Below are 25676 nucleotides of genomic sequence, written 5' to 3' on the forward strand. Positions count from 1 at the left end.
GAAACCAAGTACTTTGCATGAATTAGGATTTTGAGGACTGGGATATCTGAATATCACAGTTATGTTGTATATTCTTTTTATTTTTAACTTTTTCCTACCAACTTCTACTATTTTAACATTATTTTATTTTTCTTAATATGTATGTGTATTTGTTTTATGTACTCTACTGTCTTCCCACTTACTTATCTACCCAAAATTACTTCCTCTCCCTTCTCCTGCTACTAATCTTCCTCTTTAGATTTCTCTTTCACACTTCCTAAGATATAACAACTCTATAACCTCACCTCCTACCTCCCCAGCATATCATCTTACTCCTCATCCCCAGTTCTTTGTCCACCATCAGAAACTGTAAAACCTTTTACAAACCTACTGAGTATATTGTAGATAATAATTCAATTCACCATTTCTGTACATTATGACCAAACTTTAAAAGTCTTATTAGCAAACATTTGTTTTTACTGTCATTTATATTGAGATCTGAAAACATTGCCCTTCACATCAAAGGAGAGGTATTGGATCCCTGCAGGGGCACTATGATCCTGTAGGGTAAAACCAAACCAGTAACACCTAGGATCCACAGTGCTAGAAGGTAAGACACACAAGCAATATGAAAAGACCCAAACAAACCAGATACCACAATATTAGAATCCATGGCCAGCACAGCAGAATACAGAGAAGGAGTTCAGAATGTACATAATTAAAATGTTCTGCAAATTAAAGGATGATATAAAATAGCATAGATAGGCAGCAAAAGATCATTTTGTTAAAGGGCCACATAACCAAATATAGGAAGCAAAAGATTACTTCTGTAGGGAGATAGAGGTTCTAAAAAATTCTTGAAATGAAAGAAATAATGAACCAACTTAAAAGTTCAATTGAAAGCATCAGCAACAGATTAGACCACTTGAAAGACAGGACCTCAGACAATGAAGAGAAAATATATAATCTTGAAACAATGTAGACCACACAGTGAAAATGGTAGAAAACATGAGCAGAATATTCAAGAAATATGGAATAGCATAAAAAGATTAAATGTAAAGAGTTATCAGGATAGAGGAAGGCATAGAGTTCCAAACCAAAGGAACAATCAATCTATTCAATGACATAGTATCAGAAAATTTTCCAAACTTGAAGAATGAAGTGGAAAACCAAATTCAAGAAGCTTACAGGATGCCAAATGTACAAATCACGACAGATCTACACCAAGACACATTACAATGAAAATGCCTAACATACAGAATAACAAGACAATATTAAAAGCCACGAGAGAAAGGAATCAGATTACATATAGGGGGAAATTAATTAGATTATGTACAGATTTCTCAACTGAGAACCTGAAAGCTAGAAGATCCAGAAGAATATATATAAACCTCTGAAAGAAAGAGGATGTCAACCAAGAATCTTATATACATCAAAATTAAGCTTTAGATTTGATGATGAAATAAAAAACGTTACACGATAAACAAAAGTTTTTACAACATGAAAGCCTACACTACAGAATATCCTCAGCAAAATATCCCATGAACAGGAATTGAAAAACAACAATGAAAATCAGCAGAGGGAGGTATTACATTAAAGGAAAATTAATCAAAGGAGAAAACAAGTTAAATACCAAAAATAAACAAAAATGTCTGGGAATACAAGTCATGTCTTAATAATAACCCTGAACATCAATGGCCTAAACTCACCAATAAAAAGACATAGACTGGCAGATTGTATTTTTTTTTAAAAAAAGACCCAACATTATCCTGCTTCCAAGAGACTCATCTCATAGGAAAAGATATCCACAGACTGAAGGTGAAAGGTTGGGAAAATTCTTACCACTCACATAGACTGTGAAAGCAAGCAGGGGTTTCCATCCTCATATCAAAAAAAGTAAACTTCAAGCCATACTTAATCAAAAGGATAAAGAAGGATAGTTCATACTGACTAAGGGAACCATTCATCAAAAGTCATAACAATAATAAATTTATATGCCCCAAACAATGGAACATCTGCATACATCAAACAAATTCTTCTCAAGTTCAAGAGTCAAATAAACCATAATACAATAATTCTGGGTGACTTTAACCACCACTGGATAGATCTTCCAAGCAAAAGATGAACAAAGAAACTAGAACTCAAGAATACAATCAATAACTTAGACTTGACTGACATATATAGAATATTTCATCCTTCAGTGAGCAAATACACTTTCTTCTCAGCAGCACATGAATACTTCTCTAAAATAGACCATATATTATGCCACAAAGCAACTCTTAGCCAATATAAAAAAGTAGAGATACTACCCTGCATTCTATCGGATCTTGATGGAATGAAATTAGAAATAAATCATAAAATAAAAAATAAAAATGACTCCAACACATGTAGTCTAAATAATATGCTACTAAATGAACAATGGGTTACAAAAGACATCAAGGAGGAGATTAAACAATTCTTAGAGGTAAATGAGAACACAGATACAACATAACAAAATCTGAGGGGCAGTATGAAGGCAGTGCTAAGAAGAAAGTTCATTGCATGGAGTTCATTCCTTAAAAGAAGAAGAGAAAAAAAAATGACCTCACAGCACACCTAAAAATCCTAGAAAAAGAACAAATCAATACCAAAATTAATAGAAGACAGGAAAAAAATTAAAATCAGAGCTAAAAATCAATGAAATTGAACAAAAGAAACAATTGAAAAAATTGACAAAACAAAAAGTTGGTTCTTTGAAAAAATAAATAAATTTGACAAACACTTAGCCATGTAACAAAGAGGAGAGAAAACTCAAATCTCTAACATACTTGATGAAAAAGGAAATATCACAGCAGAATCTACAGAAATACAGAAGATAATTAGAAATTATTTTTAAAACTTTTACTCCAATAAAATAGAAAATATCAAAAGCATTGACAAATTTCTAGAGTCATATGATTTGCCCAAATTGAATCAGAATGTCATACACAATTTAAACCGGTCAATTTCAAATGATGAAATAGAAATTGCCATTTGAATCCTACAAAACAAGAAAAGCCCAGGACCAGATGGATACACAGCCGAATTCTACAACAACATCTTTAGAGAAGAGCTAATACCAATACTCTTCAATTTATTTCAGGAAATAGAAAAAGGGAATACTTCCAAACTCATTCTATGAGGCCAATATCACCCTGATTCCAAAACCAGGCAACGACACATCAAAGAAAGAAAATTTCACACCAATATCTCTAATGAACATAGATGCAAAAATTCTCAAAAAAAATTCTGGCAAGTTGAGTACAAAAACATATTAAAAAGATAGTGCACCACGATCAAGTGGGGTTCATCCCAGGAATGCAAGTTTGGTTCAATGTATGGAAATCAAGAAATGTAATTTACATCAATAGACCTAAAGATAAGAATCATATGATCATCTCAGTACATGCAGAAAAAGCATGTATTTGACAAAATACAGCACCCATTCATGTTCAAAACACTAGAAAAACTAGGAATAACAGGAACATATCTCAACTTCATAAAAGCTATCTATGCTAAGCCCCAGGTCAACATCATTCTAAATGGAGAAACATTGAAAGCTTTCCCTCTAAAAACTGGAACAAGACAGGGATGCCCTCTTTCACCACTTCTTTTTAACATAGTTCTTGAAACTCTTGTCAGAGCAATTAGACAGATGAAAGAAATTAAAGGGATATGGATAGGAAAAGAAGAACTCAAAATAGCACTATTTGCTGACAATATGATTATATACTTAGAAGACCCAAAAAGTTCCACCAGAAAACTTCTAGAACTGGTAAATGAATTTAGCAAAGTAGCAGGATACAAAGTCAACACCCATAAATCAAAGGCATTTCTGTATATCAATGACAAATCCACAGAAAGTGAAACAAGGAAAACCACCCCATTTTCAATAGCCTCAAAAAATAAAATACTTGGGAATCAACCTAACAAAAGAGGTAAAAGACCTCTAAAATGAAAACTACACAATGCTAAAGAAAGAAATTAAAGAATATCTTACAAGATGGAAAGATCAACCTTGTTCTTGGATAGGCAGAATTAATATTGTCAAAATGACAACACTACCAAAAGCATTATACAGATTTAATTGAATTCCATTCAAAATACCAATGACATTCATAATAGAAATAGAAAAAATAGTCATGAAATTCATCTGGAAAAATAAGAGAACCAGAATACCTAAAGCAATCCTTAGCAAGAAGAGTGAAGCAGGTGGCATCACTATAACAGAACTTAAACTATACTATAGAACACTAGTTACAAAAACAGAATGGTATTGGCACCAAGAATAGTGTGTGTGCCATATCATTTAGAATATTTTGTTGAATTAAGAAATTTACTTAATATAAGTTTTCTTCAATTAATTCAAAACTGCCCCAGCTACATTAAAGAAGTTATGCTATATAAAATGCAATCCAAAAAGTAATTTCTTTTTTTTACAAAATGCATAATTTACCATTTGCAGTAGCTCAAGTAAATGAGTGTTTTGAGAATTGGAATAAGTATGCATACCTAAATGTGAGTCAAAGGAAGAAATTTTAGCTTCTGTTTTATGCATTGGTCCAAAGAAATTCTTTGTTTCTCTAAAAGAAATTTTATACACAACTGGACCATATCATGACCTAGTCATATTTGATTTTTTAAAAATCTTACTAAAATGAGAACTATACCTATGATATATGTATAGCAAACTCTTAAATTTTCACATATTGCTTGAATAACAGTATAATCCAAGCCACCTGCTATCAATGGAGAGCAGGTGGCTTAGATTCATGCAGTATTTTAACATTGTGGTTTAAATTTCAATTTTAACAAACTGTTCTTCATGTAGTGAAAGTTTTGTACATGCTAATTCTGATGGGACTCACATCAGTAATAGCAATATACATTTTTTTTGTAAGAATAGGTATTTCTAATTTATATCCAGCATAGTTAAAAAAGCCTATCCTACCATCATAAATTATATAGTGCTATTGTTAAATTGGTATTTTAAAATGTTTTTCTAATAATTACATACAAGTGGGATTGTGAATAGAATGCTTTATTTATGTAACCTGTCCCTAGACATATTGTAAGTGTATCATAGACTTCCAAGGATACTAATGACTTTAATACTCTACTGGCTATGTAATGTGATAATATTAACAATGAGGGAAAATAATTCACAGGAAAAATTTATGATCTTATGTAAAAATATACTTTACAAGTTCTGTATGATTTAGCATTATTATAGAAGAATGAGCTTCTTAAATATTTTTTACTTTCAAAGGGTTAATGAGACCAGATAGAGTAATGAAGAACTAAAAACTAGTCATATATTCCTTTTACTATTGTTTAAAATGACATTATGTACAGAGTGACATTTAGCATGTTATTTTAATGCCAGCAACATACAAGCCTTTTACCATTCCCACTTCAAACATGTGGAGGAACATAATATTGTGAAATACTTCACAGTCACAGAAGTTAAGATTGTTTCTTCTTAAAAATAGCAGAATATAATAGAATTAGTGAAAATGGTGATAACTCTAACAGCTTGTTCATTTGAAAGGTTAACCTTAATTCCTCATTTCCACAACTTTAACTACCTAAGCCATGCTAAACTTAAACTTCAGTCCCACTGATGAACTTGCAGTTTCCCAAATACATGTAAAAGCCTTAGAAAATTTACACTTAACTGTCACTTCACTGTACTAATCTGGACCCCAAGTCTTTTATTATTTATCTTATGTTGACCCTCTGGTCTACCATTATCTTACCATCTTTCCTGTGAGATAACTGCTCTTAAAAAAAATCATAGCATGCTCAACAATAACACAGTATATTTCAAAGAGCAGATACCTGATTAATGTTAAGAGACTGAATGACCCAATGAGCATAATATCTAATTTAATAAGAGTTAATTTCTCCTAATTTCTTAAGTAAGCTAAACAAATCTAAGTACACACCATTTAACTTTGCAGAAGAGAATACTGAAAACAATAGGGAAAACCTGGTAAGGTAAACCTCCCAGGAACTAAGAAGATTTAGGGAAGATATTCACAAGTTCAAGGCCAGCCTGGGCAACTTAGTGAGATCCTGTCTCAAAATAACAAAAAAGGGCTGGAGATGTTGCTCAGTGGTTGAGCACCCCTGGGTTCAAACCCCATTACTACAATAAATAAACAAGCAAACAAATCATATTGAATACAGGAATTATTAATCTTTTACCTCTGTTTGTTTTTTTAAGGAGGGGGGAGAGGGTGGGGGAAGAGAGAATGAAATATTTTTGTAGATGGACACAACACAATGCCTTTATTTTTATGCGGTGCTGAGAATCGAACCCGGGTCCTGCCCATGCTAAGCGAGTGCTCTACTGCTGAGCAACAATCCCAGCCCATACTTTATTTCTTGATTCCAACAATTTTACTGCTGACTCTTCTCATATTTCCAAACATCTATTCTGATTCCATCTAATTGCAAAATAAGAGGGAAAGCATCCCAATTTACTTCACTAATGTAAAAACTACTTTTAAGCTGATATACAGACACAATAAATGAGTAAACAAAGTAATTTGCAAACTTATAAACTATTCAAATCACCTATTAAAAGTAATATTTGAAAAATAATGAAAAGAAAGAGAAAATGAGGAAGGGAGAGAGGAAGTAAGATGGTGTAATTTATCTAACTTATCACATAAACAAAAATAGAAAGATGATATACACACATACTGAAGGTCATGGCCAACCACTAGGATGTTGGAATGTTCTAAATAACTGTGATAGGAAGTGATAGGAATGTTTGTTCCACTGGGGAAAAAAAAGTATAGTCTTCATAGGAAGCTGCAGTTAAGAGCTGGTCAGCAGGTAATGTTCCATAGTTGGAAGGAGTGTACACTGGAAAAGTCTCAGAGGAAGGAGGCTGTAATGATGGAAAGAGCTAAAGCTGTACAGAATACCAATTCCTGGGCAGTGTGAGCTTTCAGGGGCTATGGACATAAAAGTAGGAGGCTCCTAGGAAAATTAAACCCAGGGAAATTACTCAAATTTTAATTTATTTTCATATTTACCTTCCCATAATAGGCCTGCTTTTAGTAGTTTGGCTGCAAGTGCCTTTTTATTGCCTGAGATCCATTTTGGAATAGTGAGAAAAGGTGAATTAAAAGACAAAAAGGTTTGCCTTTGGTTGGAGGAATAGTATGAGGTCTAGACAAATTCAGATTAGGAGCATAACCCAGCTTTACTACCTGCCAGTTTTGTGAACTTGAGAAAATGCAAGTTCATCATCTGCCAATTTAAATTGGTAAGCCCCATTTTGTAGAAGTGTATGAACTACACATAGAATACATGGCAAGATTACTTGAAAGTATTGCCCAATATTTAAAGGATAGCATCTCTTTGTATCCCAGATGAAACCACCCACCACATTATGAACATTTTTAAAAAATCTAGATGTCAGAGAATATGGGATACTCCTATACAAAGGAGACTGAATAAGCTAAAAAATCTCCCTAGTAAGTAAAATTGTAAATTTGTCCTGTTAGAGCACTTATTTTAGTGTAAGGTTGTCTCCTCCAACTGTTTGTAACTTAGGCTCCTAGAATTAGTATCAAGGAACAAGTACTTCCCTCCCAAGTGCCAATATAAACCATTTCTATTTACATTCATTATACTCTTAGCAAAATTTATCCCTCACTTAAAATTTGTTAAACTACACTCAAAATAACCTAATTAAAATGGCCTTTTAATACAATAGGATCTAGCTCTTCCAGTTCAAGGCAAAAGGTACCAACATAGTGGCTCCTGTACATCTTACCTCAAGGAATTATTACCCTTATTTCTCAGAAATTCTTGAGAGAAAATGTGCATACCCAGTTCACAAACTGTGTTCATCAGCACTGAAAATAGTTCAGGGAGTTTCTTGCTTGCTTAGGTGAATATTTGACTCTTGTTTACCCACAATCCCAAAGCAAATTATTGGGCAATTTTATATTATAGACTGAATGTTTTTGTGCCAATGCCTGTCCAAATTCTTATACTAAAGCATCAATTTCCAATGCAATAATATTTGAAGGTAGTGATTTGGTAAAATAATTAAGTTTAGATGATATTATGAGGGTGGGCACCTATGTTGGAATTATTGTCCTTATAACAAGAGGGAAAGAGACTAGGTTTCTCTCTCTCTTCTATATGAGGCCACAGCGAGATAGTGGCTGCTTTCAAGCCAGGAAGTGTACCATTACCAGGATCCAAATAGGCTGGCACCTTGAATTTGGAGCTCCCAGGCTCAAGAATTGTGGGAAATATGTGTGTTTTGTTTAAGTTTCCAGTCTATAGTATTTTGTTATGGCAGCCCAAGCAGAGTTACAGGACTTTGCCTCTTAACTTTGAGGTATACCATCTGAGAGCATGGAATTTACTCACCACTTTCACAGCTTCAACTAACCTAACACCCATCTTAAATAAAATTTATATCCCACTGAGGACTCAGTTTCCTAAAGCCCCAAACTGCCTTGCTCATGAAATTTCCACTTAATTGCTCTCATAAGGAAAACTTTCATCCACACTCATTCTTTTTACTTTACCTCTAAGTTATATAGGGCAGTTCAGCAACTTTCTTGTATGATTACAGCTTGTAGGCTCAAAAAAAAAAAATTCTACAAATAGAGGCTGAGTCTGCTTCATTTCAGTATCCCATTCTACCACAGAGACTTCCAAACAGCATATGTTCAATTAATTTTGGCAAATGAGTCAAGAAACACAGACTATTTTTTAAAGATTTAATTTCTTCTACATTTTTGAATAAGCCAAGGAAAGTTCAGAACATTTAACTCCATAAAACAAAAGACAAAAACAATTAGACAACACCAGGATTGATGAGGTTTTAATTTTTTTTCCTGCAGTCTGTTAGCCCACTTATATTTTCAAGAAAACCCCTATTGTGATGTCATATTTTATTATCTGGATGATGAAAATGACTCAAACTTCAACAGGTGTGAGAGAAGCTGCTGGACATGAGGCCTTGGGAACTTCACTAGCTTTGGCAGTAGTTTCAGGCTTGGTTGCATCCGTGGTTTGGGATCTTTCTTTCTCATCTTTCAAAGCCTCTTCATAAAGAGTTGGGAAGAAACTAGGAGCGGTCTCATTAATCTTAGCCAAAAACTCCAAGACTTGCATCTTGCTGGTTTCAGCATGAGCTCGGGGACCCCACAGGAATTCATGGCGTGGAGGGTCACTGTTGACCACCTGCCGGTACACCAGGTATTTTAGCCTCACCAAATCTTTGGTGATGAGCTTCTTGGGCTCTCCATAGATGAAATGCTTCTTCCCAGGATATACATGCATCATCTTCAGGAATCTCCAGATGTCTTCCTCAGAGGCGCAGTCGCCCTTCATGAAGATCATACCCAGGACATTCATCAGGAGACCGGCCTTGGGTAATCCCCTGCCAGCACGAATCCTCCCATTGTTGGGGAGTTTCAGCTTGCTGACAAGGTTGTATGAGTGATTGGTTGAGTCAACTTCCCTCACATCAACTGCAAAGACATCTGCAAGATGCTCACAGGCTCTCTTGAAGATTTCAGCAAACTCATTTTTGTACTTCTGGTTGACAACTTTCAGCATATCTTCCTTAGTAATACGCTGCTTCATTTCATACTTGTAGAGGAGGAACTGCTCCAACAACCCAACCTTTCCAGTTAGAGGATCTTCACAGGAATCATCAGTGGAGAGTGTGGCCTCAGAAGTGCTTTTCCCTTCCTCCTTTTGGCTATTAGAAACTTTATCAGATGTAGTGCAAGAAACACCTGCAGAAGCAGTGGTGGTAGATTGTGCTTTCTCAGGATCCTGGGGACTGCTCTGTGACTCAGTACCAGGTGGATTGTGGAGAGAAGAAGAGAACCCTTCTGCTGTTGTTGCTGCTGCTGCTGCTGCTGCTGCTGCTGCTTCAAAATCCTCAAAATCCTGAGGATCACTTCGAGCCTGCTGGCGTTTCTCATGGGCAAGGAACTTATTCTTCAGACCTCGAGGCATGATGAATCAGATTAGGGACAATAGAAGGAGTATGGGCAGGATGAGTGGTGGTGCAAGCACCTGGAGGAGGGAAAATGAAATTATAAGAGCACTTTCGGCAGGGATTTACCTCCCTGGCTTTAACTAAGGCCACTTCTGCAGGTTTCTGGGAGAGCATTGCTTTAGGAACCCACAATGCTCATAGTCTAATCAACCTGTCTCCTGGAAGGCACAGTGAGTCTTAGGCTACAGACTTTCCCTACCAGGGTGTATTGGAGTGGTAGTGGAGGCTCTGTTTTGAGGTGTGGGAAGTCATCCCATTCAACATCAACTGTTGGCAAGTCCTGGGCCTCTCTCTTTTGCTGCTCTCAAGTTGATACTTCAACCCTAAAAGCCAACATGCCCCTGAGACCCCAAAGGAAGAAGTAAAGGACATTCTCATCCTACATTCCTGTCAGAGGTTCCACAACTGAGAGTTACAAGGAGCCCTCTCTATCATGGCATGCTTGGGTATACAATTCTCATTTGGAGAATTTGCCTGATGTCCAGGTAGTGCCTGGTACATCTCCTTTTTTCTGACTGGTAGCTAACTCTCATACCAAATACCTTACCTCTCTTAAATTTGATACATAGTAGTGACAACCTCATCCTGACAGCCCTGTTCTGAGCCCTCTAGTGCTAAATACATTGGTGGGGATCTGATTCTTTGTTATCTATACAATGGTGAATGGTCTCTTCAACACTTCCTTTGACCTCTGAATCTTCCCTTTATGCCAAAATTTTCTCTTCCTGCTGGCATATCCTAAGACTCCCTAGGAGGATATGAGGGCCACCTCATCTGTGCATTGCCTCCCGAGGTGGAAAATAAGAGATAGATTCTGTGGTATGTTCTTCTTGATGTTTCCCTCAGACATTATGGTTCTCACCTTAACTCCTGGAAATATCTAGAAATCCTCCTACAGCGAACCTTACATCATGCCTTTATTAAAAAACATCTCTCAGCACTATTGTCCCCTACCCAATACCATGGGATATAATAAGTACCAGTTACATTGGTAGTGCACAAACATCACAGGCTGCCAGCAGGACCTGGGGTGCCTCAATTTCTTGCCTTGAAACCTGGCTATAACTGGGAAGCTTCCCTATGTTGACTCAAGGACCCACGACCCAGGTCTTCATATCGTCAAGAGACTCCCACATCCTCACCGAAATTTGCCTGATGCCCCTCATTTGGGCTTCCCAGACTTATGGTAGGGTCAGGCTCTGGGCCATGTCACTCTTCAGAGATCGGTGATTTCCTTAAAACTCACTGAACGTTCTGCCCTTGATTCCCTGTTAAGCATGATACCCCTTTTGCTTACCGGAGCCACCTCTGGCTCCCCACACACTTCAGGCCAAGACTCTTAACACCCCCGCCCTATACCAAATAAGAAAGAACGGCTCACATCTACCTAACTCCACGTTTGCGTCTTCTGGAAGACGCAGTCTTTACTGATTTTAGGGTCCCCTTCCCCTACTCTACTAAACTAGGACTTCCCACTTTTATTTTCTCTTGCCTTCCTGGGACCTTAGAGGTGGAAATAAACAAAAATCTCAGTTAGCCCGCTCTCCTCAGGCTTTCTCAAGACTTAGAATAAGAGTAAGGGATTTTGGAGGAGGGGGAGGGGACACTTTTTCTGAGGTAATGATTCTCTCATTGTCAAACTCCTCACCTGGAAGCCGACCAGAGACTGGGACTTCGTTTTCCCTTTCGCTGATCTAGCTGCCTCAGATAAAGCCCTTTATTTTCCTCAGGCACCCTGGGAGGAAGTGAGAGCGATCACCAATGATAGGGCTAAGAGAGGCCGACTGCCAGGGCTACGTCTCTAGCGCCCCCTCTGCTCTGGGGTGTAGGACTACCTCAGCCTCAAAGAGAATTCTAGATTTTACTGTGACTTCTGGGCCCCTCCCTCTGCCCTTCCCCCTTACTGCAGTGCCCTCCCATTCATAAGTTCCGCCTTGCCAAAGTCAGCTTGAGTACATGGCCTTGGCTCCCTAGATCTAAGAGCAAGCGAAGGGAAGACAATGAACTCCTATTTCTGAGGATGCCAGCTCAAAGAAAGTGAGAGAAAAGTCCCAGGCTCTGGTGATAGTTAAGTTGAGGAGCTTGAATGAGAATGAAAGCAATACCTACTTCAGTTTATGTGTTCTCAGTCAGTATTTATCTACAAATTCATCTTGGTGCCGTCTCTTTAATGAAAAGCTTTCTGCCAAATGCAACATTGCTGAAAATTCTTGAATAGTCTACCTACTTCAAATATTGAAGATCATAGGTCTGTGTCTCTGGAGTTATGTGAGATGGGGAAGCTGAAGAACAAGGTGGACAGGTTGGAATAGGAGGTGACTGCCACAGTAAATGTTGATTTATTCATTCTCTTCATCACACAGACTCAATCTTTCATGGTACTTCTGAGAGATTTAATTACTACATGAAAGAAGCTAGAGCTCAATAATTTGGTGAGATCCCAATCCTGAAGTTAATTAGACACTGCACATGTAGATGATCATATTGTTACCAATTCTTTGTGTTTATTCTAACATCTCATTTATTTTGATATTCTTATTGCTCTGGTTATAGATTATAATTCAGAACTTTGGGCAAAAAATTCTCAATCATCTAAGATATATTTTGTAGTAGTGAGGAGAAAAATTAATAAATGTACACATGGTCAGCCTTAGCATGAGAGTAGTGGAATAGCCTGGGCTCTAGATGAATTCAGATCAGTGATCTATCCTAGTTCTATCACTTACTACCTTGAGATTATGAGAATATTGCTAGTTCTTTATCATCCAGTTCAGTTTCCTAAGCCTTATTATGGATTGACATTTTTTTGTCCTTCCAAAATTTGTATGTTGAAACTCTAAACTCAATGTGACAGGAAGTGAGTCCTTTGAGAAATAATTAGTTTTAAATGAAGTAATGAGGGCAGGGTCTCCATGATGGGATTAATAGCCTTATAAGAAAACCCAGAAAGCTTGTACTCCCTTTCTTTCCATCATGCAGGGATACACCAAGAAGGCAGATGTCTGCAAGAGAATCAGATATTCTTGAACCTTGATCTTGGGCTTTCTAGTCTCTGGGATATCAGGAAATGAATGTTTGTTATTCAAACCAACCATTTTTTGTATTTTGTTATATAAACCTAAGTAAAACCAGTTTTGTAGGATCATGGGAATATATGTATTGGGCAGAAAGCCCTTGTCATAATGACTGACAAATATCCAGTGTTCAGTGATTGGCAGTTATAATGATTTTTATCCAGATAATACCACTCTCCTTTAGAAATTTTTTAAAATCCAGGATATGTCAGATAAAATGAAATGCGATCAAAGAACCAAATCAGCTAAAAATCTATTTTAGGAAGTAAAATTAGATTTTCCCTATGAGGGCATCTGCTATTTAATTTGAATGTGGGGGCTTCTTCCCACCTGCATGTATCTCAAAGTTCCTAGAATTTTGTCAAGGACCAACTCATTCAGTGCTTCCCAACTACACTTCCATCCAAACTTCCTCTATTCTTTATTCATTTCTTCCTCACAAAAATCTAGCTCGCTCTCAGAATTTGCGAATTAATCCTCAATGTAACCTAAGTAGAATGCTCTTTCAAATAAGTGACATCTATTTATTTTAGTTGATGGCAAATTGACAATACAATGACTTCTGTACATCTCACCTCAAAGAAGTGTCACCTTTATTTTTCAGAATCTCCAGGAGCCAATATGCATAGAACACCTAGTTTATGCATTGTATTCTACTACATATAGATAAGGGCAAAGATTCCTTCTATTCTTATCCATATGGATTGAATTATATACCCTCTCCTCCAAAGTTCATATGTTGAACTCCTAAACTCTAGTCCCTCACAGTGTGACTATATTTGAAGATAAGATCTTTGTAAGGGTAATTGAGTTAAAATGAAGCAGTTAGGGTACCCCCTAATACAGTTAGGATGCCCTTATAAGAAATTATTATAACACACAAGAAGACACCAGACATGGACATACACCAAAGTTCCACCCTGTGCAGAGGCAGAAGGAAGATGAACTTCTACAAACCAAGGAGAGAGGCCTCAGAGGAAGCCAATCCTCTGGGACCTTGATCTTGAACTTGTAGCCTTTTGGACTATGAAAGAAAAATTCTGCTTTTTAAGCTATTAGCTTATGGTCATTTTTTAAATGGTAGCCCTAAAACTCTAAAACACTGCCTTTAAGTAGATACTTCTTTGGAATCTATATTATCTGCGATCCCAATGTTACTCTTGAAAGTGTGCTTTAATGGCCTAATAATTATTCCACTTGTGATGGAGGAATTCCTCCAGTGTATTAATGTTGTATGCAAACACACAACCCTGGACACTGCACAGATGACTCCTTCCTGAGGGAGGAAGACACTATATGCTGCACAAGACCACATGGGAGTTGCACTTAGAAACAGAGTAAATAAGTAGAAGACAGGATTTGTAGATTAAGAAGAAGAGGTGATTTTTTTTTGTTTGAATAAGTCCAAAAGCTTCTGTATCTAATCTTCTTAATAAAGATACTTGTTTGGCAAGGGTATCTTATCTATAGTACATATTGAGGAACTTGCAGTTAGGTCATTTGAGGCCCTGCTGGTTTCATGAAATTTCAAGGCAATACATAATATTGGATCTTATATTATAGGCCTTCCACTACAGTTTTCCATTCAAGGGTCTTCTTTTTAAACTTTGTGACAGAGTTTCTAAGGGTATGGCCTCTGTTCACCAACCCCACAGCCACATAGAGATCACCATGAAGCTTAATTTTAAAGTTGCAATTACATTGACTTGAAGTTTCCTGACATTCAAATTGCCTCGCCACACGCAATTTCTTCTCCTTTTCATTCATTCTTTCTACTTTCCTATGAGTCATATAGGGTATCTCAACATTTTCCTCATATGAGTGTAGATCCCAGTTTCTAAAATTATGGGTAGAATCTATATCTGAGCAATTCTTGTATGATCACAAAACCTCCCAAGGAAGAGATAATCAACTGATGTTTTGGGAATAAGAGCAGTGAGCAAGAAGTCTGAATTATACCCTATTATTAATAAGCTAACCATATCAAGGTATAAACCATTCAATTACATAATAAAGACTAAAAGAAATAAGGGAATTCAAGATTGATCATATTTTTTTTTACTATTCTATTTTCTCAACTGCTTTATTATTGGTTTTTTTTTTTATATTTCCAAGAAAACTTTTATTGCGGTGTCATGTTTTCTTATAAGGATAAAAGGTCTCAGACTAAAATAGGTATAAGAGAGGCTGTTGGATATAGTCATGTGTTTTAGTCAGCTTTTTCACTCCTGTGACCAAGAAACCTTACAAGGAAAATTAGAAGAGGTTTCAGAGGTCTCAGTCCATAGAAGCCCAGCTTCCTTGGGGCTTGAGGTGAAATAGAACATCATGGACAATGAGTGTGGTGGAGGGAAACAGCTCAGGACATGGAACCAGGAAGGGGGGGGAGAGAGAGAGAGAGAGAGAGAAACACTGACTCTACTCACAGGATACAAAATATATACCCCAAAGTCATATCCCAATGACCCACCTCTTCCAGCTACACCCTATCTGACTTCAATTATCACTCACCTAATACCTATTCAGGGGATTAAATCACTGAATGGGTTAAGATTATTATAACCCAATCATTCCCCCTCTAAAACTTATTGCATTGTCTCACACATGAACTTTTTTTGCAGGGGGAACACCTCATATTTAATCATAACACCTTAGAACATACCTGGCTTTGGCAGTGGTGTCAAGACTGGCTGAAATTCTCTCTTGTGATCTCTCTTCTTCATCTTTCAAAGCTTTTTCATATAATGTTGAGAAAGTGGGAGGAACAATACTGTTGACCTTTCCAAAAATTCTAGAACTTTCATCTTGCTGGCTTCAGTGTAGGCTCTTGGACCTCACAGGAATTCATAGTGTGGAGAATTATTGTTGATTACCTGCTGGTACACCAGGAATTTAGCCTTAACAAATCTTTGGTGAAGAGTTTTCTAGGCTCTCCATAGATGAAGTCCTTCCTCCCCAATGTATACTCACAACATCTTCAGGATTTTCCAGGAAAGTCATTAGGAGACCAGTTGTGGGTTACCCCATGCCAGCATGAATTCTCCTAAGGTTGGTGAGTTTCAATTTGCTGACAAGTCATATAAGTTACTGTTTGACTCAACTTCTACATCAACTACAAAAACAACCTCAATATGATCAGAGACTCTCTTGAGGATCTCAGCAAACTGGTCTTGGTACTTCTGGTCAACAATGTTCAACATGTCTTCATTGGTAATGGGCTGTTTTATTTTATACTTTATATACTTTCATTTTACAATTAACAAATTCACCTTCATAGCTAGAGAATCAGGCATGATGAGTCTCACTGGAAGTTGAGATCTCTGAGGAACTTGAATATTCCTCATCTTGGCTGTTATCACCTTCATCATATCTTGTGCCTAAAAACATCTGCAGAAATAGTGGTAGCATCTAAAATGCTACAAAGCCTCTGGGGAATGCTACTTGACTCAGAAGTAGATGAGCTCTGGGGAATATCCTCAAGAACAGGAGAAGAAAAGGGAGAGGCTCTTCCCCCACTGTTGTGTTGACTTATGCTCCTCTGTGACCATGGGAGTCATCTCAGGCCTGTCAGCATTTCTCGTGGATGGGGAATATACTCTTCTGACCCCAAGGATGTTGGCTGTGCTCAGAGACAGTAGGCAGGAGTGTGTGTAAGAGAACAGCTTATGAGGAAACCCTGGGGAGGGAGATGAAGAAGCTGTGTGCACCTTCAGGATGGAAATTCCATTATGGCTAGAAGGAAGACTGAATTTTCAGTTTTGCTTTTTTTTTAATTTATAGGTTTATATTTGTTCTTTTTAGTTATACTTGTCAGTAGTATTTTGGCAGATTATACATGCATGGAGTATAAATTATTCTATCTAGGATCCCACTCTTGTGGTTGTACATGATATGGAGTTATCCTGGTCACATATTCAAATACAAGGCTAGGAAAGTTATGACCAAGTAATTCTGTCCTTCCTATTCCCTTCATCCTCTGTTCTATACTAATCCAATGGATTTCTGTTATTTCCCTCCCCAACCTCCCTTATTTTGGTTTAACATCCCCAAATCAGAGAGAATATTTGGCCTTTGATTTTTGGGGATTGGCTTATTTACTTAACATAATATTCTCCAGTTCCATCCATTTACCAGCAAATGCTATGATTCCATTCTTCTCTATGGCTGAGTAATATTCCATTGTGTATATTACCACATTTTCTTTACATTTAAAGTTTTCTGTGAGGAAACTGCTCTAGGAACTCACTGAGCTCCAGCTCTCCTGACCACTCACTACTATTGGAAACCTGTAGAGGAAGAGGAAGATAGAGTGAGCCTTAGCCTGTAAGTTGAGGAGTCCTCTTATTCCACATTCACAACCATCATGTCAACTGGTAGTGGGAAATGGGAGCCATTCCCTCTGCTGTCCTGAAATTAACATTGCAAATCTACCTGGCATCCACAAGAAGGGAAGTTAAAGGACCATTCAACTTATTATTCCTGTTCAGGTGACCTCAGTATTGACAGAGCAATGGGGAATTTTATGTTCTCTCCTCTTTGTAGTCCTTAGTCTTCACCCAGTCTCCTCAAATTAGCACACATGACTTGGGACCCCCACACCTTTGTTTGAATGGTGGCTACACCTTCAGGACTGAAAGCAGGGCAGGGCCAAATTCTTCACTGCCCTTTTTATTTAATAATGTATTATCCTCTTGTTTTGATGCTTGGCATGATGTAGAACATCTCCTTTTTTATCCTGAGGCATGTCCCCTCATTGTAAGGACAAAACTCCCCAAAACAGATGGATATGTGGGTCTTCTCAGCTTACCTTACCTGTCCTTGGTCTCTTGAGGCTAAGAGTAAGAAATGGATTTTCTGGTGCTTCAGCTACTATGGGATGAATGGTTCCTTTAATTCTCAGGGCATTGTCCGTGGCCTTTGGACAACTTGGAAATCCTCCCAATGCTGATCTTACTTGTGATCCCTGACCCTCTTGTGACACCATAGAAGTAAGTATATCACATTATGTCAACAATGCTCAGATATGCCAGGGATGCCAGCAAGAGTGGGGAACTGTGCAGTCCTTTTGGTCCTGAGGATGAAGGATTGCCTGTGTCCTCACTGAGAACCCTCATCTTAACTCTTGGCAGGGACTGGGACTCCTTCTTTTGCTTATATAAGGGCCCTCCCTCTGACCAAGGACCTGAATCTCTCCTCTTAGAAGCCAACCTGATAGCCCTACCCAAAGCTTCTGGGAGTAATGGCAGGGGCAAGCTCTGTGCCATCTCTGACTTCTAGAATCTGTGGTACCATCACTATCATGCTTCTGCACTTGATTCCTAGAAGGGCACAGGACACTCCTCTCCACTGTCCTAGGTTGCAAACCCTCAGACCAAGATTCTTATTCCCTAAGGCCTCAGTGAGAGAAGTTGAGGAATGCCACATAGGACCCTGTTTGTGTCCTTCCAGGGATGATATGAAAATTTAGGATTCTTGTGGCTCTGTTTGGGGCAGGGTTGTAACTTCGACATTTTGAAGGACCTCAGTTTCCCCTTTCTTTTTTATTAATTGATTTTAACTGATACAGAAAATAATATACATATATATATATACACACATTAATAATCTTCAATATGATATTTTGATACATGCATACTTTGTATAATGTTTAGATTAAGTTAAACATACATGTCTCCTCACCATTTCTTTTTTTAAACTTTAAAAAAGATTTTTTTAGTTGTAGATGGATACTACCTTTATTTTATTTACTTATTTATATGTGGTGCTGAGTATTGAACCCAGTACCTCACACATGCTGGCAAGTGCTCTACCACTGAGTCACAGTCATAGCCCCCTCACTTACCATTTATTTATGGTGAAAACATTAAAAATCCTTTCTTCTTTTTGAAATGTATAGTGCATAATTGTTATCTATAGTTACCTTCCTGGGCAATAGCACATCAGAACATCTTGCTCCTCTCTTAACTGTAACTTAGTACACATGGATCAACCTTCTCCCACCCCAAACCCCTCTTTCCAGCTTCTGGTAAATACCATTCTACTTTCAGCTTTGTGAGATCAGCTCTTTTAGATTAAACCTAGGAGTGAGATCATGTGATACATAAGTGAAAGAAGCCAGGCATAGACTCTTTTGATTCAGGTCATCCAAGTCAAACAAGGCTCTCATGTCCATGAGAACCCTAAACATTGATAGGATACTGAGAATAGGTAGACTAGTTTTTCTGTGACTCATTTTTTATGGGGTATTTGTATCATCAGTTTTTATTCCTTAGAGTTTTCATATCAATTCTATTAACTTTATGGGAGGCTACCAGAAAAATGCCACATCAGTATAAACTTCTGATTATTTCCCCTCTGCAAACCTTGCAGAGAATAGGTTGTTTCCCAGGAGTGATGTGAGATGGGGAAGCACAAAGCAGAGAGCCAAGGGCAGGTGTTTTGCTGTCAGACACAAAACATGCTGATCTATACCTAATCATCAGGTAGACTTAGTTTGTTATGTAACTTCTTTCAAATATACACACATTCTCAGGGAAGGCCTGAGCCAGAAAATTTTGTGGTCTATTGACATTGACCTTGTGTATAATTATATTGTCAACCAAAATATTTTGAGGTTTATTGACATTGACTTTGTGTATAATTATATTGTTAACCAATCTCTTTCTTTATTCATACCTTGCATTTATATTGGTATTTTCAGTGCTTATTGCTTGGGCTATGTGTTCCAAAGCAGTATTTTGAGTTTGAACTCTTGTTTTTTTTTTTTTATACCTGAAATAGATTTTGAAGTGATGAGCAGAAAATGAATAACCAGTACAAGGTCTGCCTCAGGCTTGGAGGAGTACATCAGTGTGGACCCTAGAGGAATACAGAGTCTGAGTCCAGCTCTGTCACTACCAATCATGTGAACCTGAGAAAATTCCAAGTTCTTTCTCTGCAAAGTTAATCTGATAAACTCTAACATGTAGGGTTCAGGAATATTAAATATGTGTGTGTATACATATATATATTAGAATATGTTTGAGAATATGCAAGTTAAAATGACATAGACATGCACATCAGCTGAAAGGCTGTTGGGCAACTAAAACCAGTGTTTTCCCATTAGATCATCTGTTACTTAATTTGGTTGTCGTATTCTGCTGTAGGCAATTTAAAGTTCCTAATTTGTGTTAAGGACCAACAACCTTTTTCAGAGGTGCTTTCCATCCAAATAACCTTTTTTCATCCCTTTCATTCCAAAAATTGAGCCCTCAAAGTTTGACAAATTACAGTCTAAGTAACATAACAAAAATTCTCTTAACTGGAGCAGAATCTGGTTCTATCAGCCCATGATAAGAGCATAGTTCAGTGTCTTCTTGGCTTTTCAAGGGGGTATCACCCATATTTCTTAGAAACTCCCTGAGTATCATATGAGAGTGCTTTATATATACCTGCACTAGGGAAAGCACAGATTCCTTCCGTTCCTGTACCGGCTGGATTTCTTCTGGTTAACTTACAATTCCAAAGTAACTATTAAGATTTGTTTCCCATTCTAAACTTAGTTTCTCAACTCTGAGATGCCACATCTAATGGTCTGACCCTTGCTCACTAATAGCACATCTTCTCCCAGCCCACAATGAAGCCTCACTTAAATTAACTTGCATGAAGACACTTGCAATTCCCTAATGTTCAAAATTGTATTGATGAAAAAATTTATAATTGGTTTTCATCTGAAATCTCATCTTCCTGATCCCTTATTTCTACTTGTTCTTTAGTGCTTAGTAACCATATTGCTTATAAAACAGCTGTTGCTATGCTCTAGAAACTTCTGGGAAGTGGTTGTATCTTTGTTTTTTTTGGTTCTGGGAATTGAACCCAGGGCTGCTCAATCACTGAGCCACATCCTCAGCCCTATTTTGTATTTTATTTACAGACAGGGTTTCACTGAGTTGCTTATGGACTCGCTAATTTGCTGAGATTAGCTTTGAACTCATGATACTCCTGCCTCAGCCTCCTGAGCTGCTGGGATTATAGGTGTGTGCCACTGTGCCTAGCTGTATCTTCTTTATCTTACCATATTCAGTGCTAAGGGGGACTTCCAAAGAGCAGATGTTCAACTAATGCTAGGGAAAATTAATTAAAAACAATCAAAAGAGTGAGTTACAACTTTATTATTATTTAATTTTACATAAATTAGAATAAAGTAAGCAAATCCAAGATGTCATTTAATATTGCAAGCAAAAGACAAAAAAGATTATAGGCAACTATAAATTAACCATTTTTGTTTTGTTACACAATTTTGTGATGCCAACAATTTTCCAGTGTAATTTTGAAAAAAAATAAATCCAGGTCTTTTTAACTTATACTAAAATAACTATTACAAGGAATAAACCAAATCAAGAATTAAGCATTTTTTACATTTATCTTTTTACATTTTTTTTCTCCATAATGTCATTCACAATTTTTAATGTAGGGTACTTTTACATTTCCTTGAAAACCCTGGTGCTGGTAACATGTTGACTGGTTCTGGATCATGAAGAAAACATGGTCTGTTAATTTTTTTTTTTAGAACTACAACTGTACCTTCCAGACCCATTACACAGAAGGGAATGTGAGAGCCAGTTCACTGACAAGGTTATAAACAGAAGCACAATAAAGCTTCAATTAAAAGGAACAACATTGTAAAATAACAACCCAAAAGCATTGTGCTTTTCTTTCCCTTCTGGGTTGGGTGCTCCCCTCATTGCTCACTTAGTGTTCTCACACTGAATATTCTCATAACCTGAAGCCTATCCCCTTATACAACAACCTTTGATTCTTTGCCACCACCTAGGAGGAATAAAACTGCCTGTGGTCCAGCATGGCTGGACCATACGGGAAGGATTGTGTGATTGAGGGGTTCTTTTATACCCAGAGTTCTCAGCTTGACTCTTGGCATGACCTGGAAATCTTATTTGTGATAACTTGAGGGTGGACCCTTAAATCAATACAGGTAAAATGTAGAGCAAAATGATTTTCTGAGCAGTTGATCTTTTCATGTTATCTGACATTACATATGAACAAGGTAGTATCTTCACTGTTCTTTATATTCACATTACACATATATTCAGCATTATAATCACTATAGCTAGGTATTCCAAATTATAATGCTTTGGGTATAGGGTACTTTTTATACTCTGAGCTACATTTAGGAGCAATGAGAAGATCACAACAAGGGGTGTCGTAGAAAAAAAAGATGAATTACAAGTCTGATTAAGTAGAGGATGATTGGAAAATTGATGGACTCAGACAAATCCAGAATAGGATCCTAGTTCCAGCTCTGACAACTACTTTCCTGTCCACTTAAGAAACTTGCAAGTTACTCATCTGTGAAGTAACTCTGCTCAGGCCTGTCTTCAAGTAACTTTTGGTATGCATGTACTATATATAAAACATGGATGGGTATGGAGGTGCAGACTTGTAATTCCAATGGCTCTGGAGGCTAAGACAGGAGGATTGCAAGTTCAAAGCTAGCTTCAGCAACTTAGCAAGGTTCTAAGCAACTTGGAGACACCTTGTCTCAAAATAAAAAAAGGGTTAGGGATGTGGCTAAGTAGTTAATAGCCAAGGATCCTGGTACAAAAAAAAAAAAAACCCAAAGTTAAGAAATATCCAGGATCAATTATCATAGGATGATTTTATTTTTAAAATATGATTGTTTATTTTCTTAATGACAATGAAAAAATTGTCAAATAACTTACAAACCTTTTATAAAATTCAGTCTTTGGACATTCTTCATTTTAGCAGCTTTGCTTTATAGATATTTTTAGTGAACTCTGGCAAATAATGAAAATTGAGTTTCATACAAATAACTTAAACTGAGAAAATACCACCACCATAGAGATATTGTTTCTTCTTTTGTGTTTCTTTTCCTTTCTTTTATTTTGGTACACTACAGAGTAGAGGATATACTTTGTACTAGGATGAAACAAACAAAAAAATTCTTCAAAACATCTAAATAAATCAAGTATTTTTATTTATACCAAAACAATTCCAAATATGCCAAGAATTAAACATCTTCTACATTTTTTCTTCATAATATCATACACAATTTTTAATATGGGGTTCTTTCACATTTCCTTAAAAACCCCGGTGCTGGTAACATGCTGACTAGTTCTGGATCATGAAGAAAACATGGTCTGTTAATTTTTTTTAGAACTACTACAACTGTACCTTCCAGACCCATTACACTGCAGTGAAAGTGAGAGCCAGTTCACTGACAAGGTTATAAACAGAAGCACAATAAATCTTCAATTAAAAGGAACAACATTGTAAAATAACAACCCAAATTAGATTTCTACTTATGCATAATAGGAAAAGAAGACAACAACATTTTGCTTCCTCCAGCCCACTGCTCTCCATCCCACAAAAAGCTAACTCCTCTTCAAATATACAGTGAACACCCGAACTCAGACACAACTAGATGTGAGAGGGTCTGTGGGGCAGGACCTTGGAAGCAGCCCTAGGCCTGGTAGGTGCACCCACTCTACCCACAGCTTTCTCCTCCTCATCTCTCAAAGCCTCCTCATACAGATTAGGGAAGGCATTAGGGTTGGTATCATTAATCTTGGCCAAAACCTCCAGGACCTTCATTTTGCTGGTTTCTGCATGGGCTCTGGGACCCCACAGGAATTCAAAGCTGGGAGGGTCACTACCAGGCACCTGGCGGTACTCCAGGTACTTTTCCTGCACTAAATCTTTGGTGATGAGCTTCCGGGGCTCCCCAAAGATCAAGTGCCTCCTCCCAGCATAGATCCCCAACACATTCAGGAATTCCCAGATCTCTGCCTCAGTGGCACGGTTGCCCTTCATGAAGATCACACCCAGGAGGGTCATCAGGAGACCGGTCTTGGGCAAGCCCCTACTGCCACTCAGACTTCCTTCACTGGAGAGCCCCAGCTTGCTGATAAGGACGTAGGAGTGACTGTTGGTATCCACTTCCTTCAACTCTAGGCCAAAGACCAGCTCCACACGCTCGCAGGTTCTCCTGAGGATCTCAGGGAAGTATTCCTTGTACTTCTTGTTGACCACCTTCAGCATATCTGCCTGTGTAATGGGCTCTTTTGTTTTATACTTCTCCAGCAAGTACTGCACCAACAGACTGGCCTTCCTGGTGAGAGGATCTCTGCGTGAGCTCTCAGGAGAGGCTGCTGCCTGGGAGCTGCCTGGCATTCTCTCCTGGGCACCTGCTTCAGAGCTTTTGCAGGAATCACCTGCACCAAGAGAGCTAGAGGGTGGGGCTCTCTGAGACACCTGGCTAATGCCAGCATCAGGGGAGCTTGGAAGTGCACCCTCATCAAGAGGAGAGGAGCAGGGAGACCCCACTTCCTCCTCTGCAGTGGCCTGAGCACCCCTGAGGCCCTGGGTCTCATCGCGGGCCTGCTGGCGCTTGGCTCGGGAACGCAGCTTACTCTTCTGACCCCTAGGCATGACTGTTGTCAGGGACAGCAGGCAAGGAGTGTTGGCACAAGGGATGGAAAGGCTGGGACCTGGATTGGGGAGAATGGCGACAAGTGAGCAAGGTCATCAGGGAGAGAACACCCTGGCCCCCTCTGCCGCTTTCCTGGAGGGGAGTGCTCTAGAGCAGTGGTGGGCTCACTCACTACTTCATTCAGAGACACCCAGGACACCAGGAGACACCTGAGTCCCTTCTGTTAGGATGAGTGTGGTTTCCACAGTGATCAGAGTCCTCCTCTGGACCCTTCCTATGGCTGGGGAATCTCTCGCCCTCTTCTGACAGGCTGCCAGCCCTTTGGAGCAAAGCTCCCAGCTCTCTGAATCTCCGGAGGACAAAGAGACTGAGAACACACACACACACACACACACACACACACACGCACGCACGCACACACACACATACACACACTCCACGCCACCCGCCACTGCGACCCCCGCCCCCACCTTTAGTAGGTCTGCAGACATCAGGGACCGAGTTCTGTAAGCCCACCCCTGGGCGCTCTGGGCTCAGGGGCATGGAGTCCCCTCAATCTTCACCAAGTTTCTCTCCTTAACCCACAGGGCCTGAGATGCCCCACTCTGCTGACCTAAGCCCACCCGCCCCAGACAGCCTTTGTTCCTCAAGTCCTGGGGGGAGACGCCAGATCTTTGGGCCTAACTGCCATGTCTGAGGGCTTCTGGGAGTGGGCGGGCCCTGTGGGGCCTCCTTTTCAGGGGAAGGGAAGGGCGTGTTTGTCGGGGACTCACATTTTTTTGCGGGGGGGGGGGGGGATGGCGGTTGAACTTAGGTACCTACCAAGACACCTGTCAACACCTGGTAGTCTATCTCAGTAGGCCTGAGGCTATGCGTTCAATCCAAGGCCTCACTCACCACAGCCTCGTGAAGAGGAAGTCGGGTTTGGCACTTCCGGTCCTGTGGTGGGGCCCACGTGGTCTCCAGCTATAACTGCCGGGTGGTGCTGGGACAGTTGGCCTTCGTTCTGGAGGAGAGGAGTTCCGCGAGAGCTCACACACTCAGCTCATTGACTCTGCACCGGTGCTGGGGCCACTCCCTCTACTGAGGTGAGGCAAAGGGG

At 38.7% G+C, this 25676-nt stretch overlaps 2 protein-coding genes across 2 annotated transcripts; both read right to left on the bottom strand.

The window, feature by feature from the left end:
• Positions 1–493: 493 nt before the first annotated feature.
• Positions 494–10008, bottom strand: LOC113199312 (melanoma-associated antigen B5-like). The gene is made up of 2 exons (XM_026412212.1): positions 9047–10008; positions 494–569 (listed from the first exon to the last, which is right to left on the bottom strand). The coding sequence occupies exons 1-2, from the start codon at positions 10006–10008 to the stop codon at positions 494–496; spliced, it is 1038 nt and encodes a 345-aa protein (XP_026267997.1).
• A 13554-nt stretch (positions 10009–23562) lies between these two features.
• LOC144250713 (melanoma-associated antigen B4-like) lies at positions 23563–24573 on the bottom strand. The gene has a single exon (XM_077793666.1). The coding sequence runs from the start codon at positions 24571–24573 to the stop codon at positions 23563–23565; it is 1011 nt and encodes a 336-aa protein (XP_077649792.1).
• Between the last annotated feature and the right edge of the window lie 1103 nt (positions 24574–25676).

Source organism: Urocitellus parryii, chromosome X (genome assembly GCF_045843805.1).
Source record: "Urocitellus parryii isolate mUroPar1 chromosome X, mUroPar1.hap1, whole genome shotgun sequence".
NCBI lineage: Eukaryota > Metazoa > Chordata > Mammalia > Rodentia > Sciuridae > Urocitellus > Urocitellus parryii.

Excerpts from the sequence above, each read along its gene's own strand:
- LOC113199312 (XM_026412212.1), bottom strand. The coding sequence starts at position 10,008 with ATGCCTCGAGGTCTGAAGAATAAGTTCCTTGCCCATGAGAAACGCCAG. Across the intron at positions 570-9,046 it reads AAAGAAAGATCCCAAACCAC|AGGTGTTACTGGTTTGGTTT; the intron begins GGATGCAACCAA and ends ACTGTGGATCCT.
- LOC144250713 (XM_077793666.1), bottom strand. The coding sequence starts at position 24,573 with ATGCCTAGGGGTCAGAAGAGTAAGCTGCGTTCCCGAGCCAAGCGCCAG.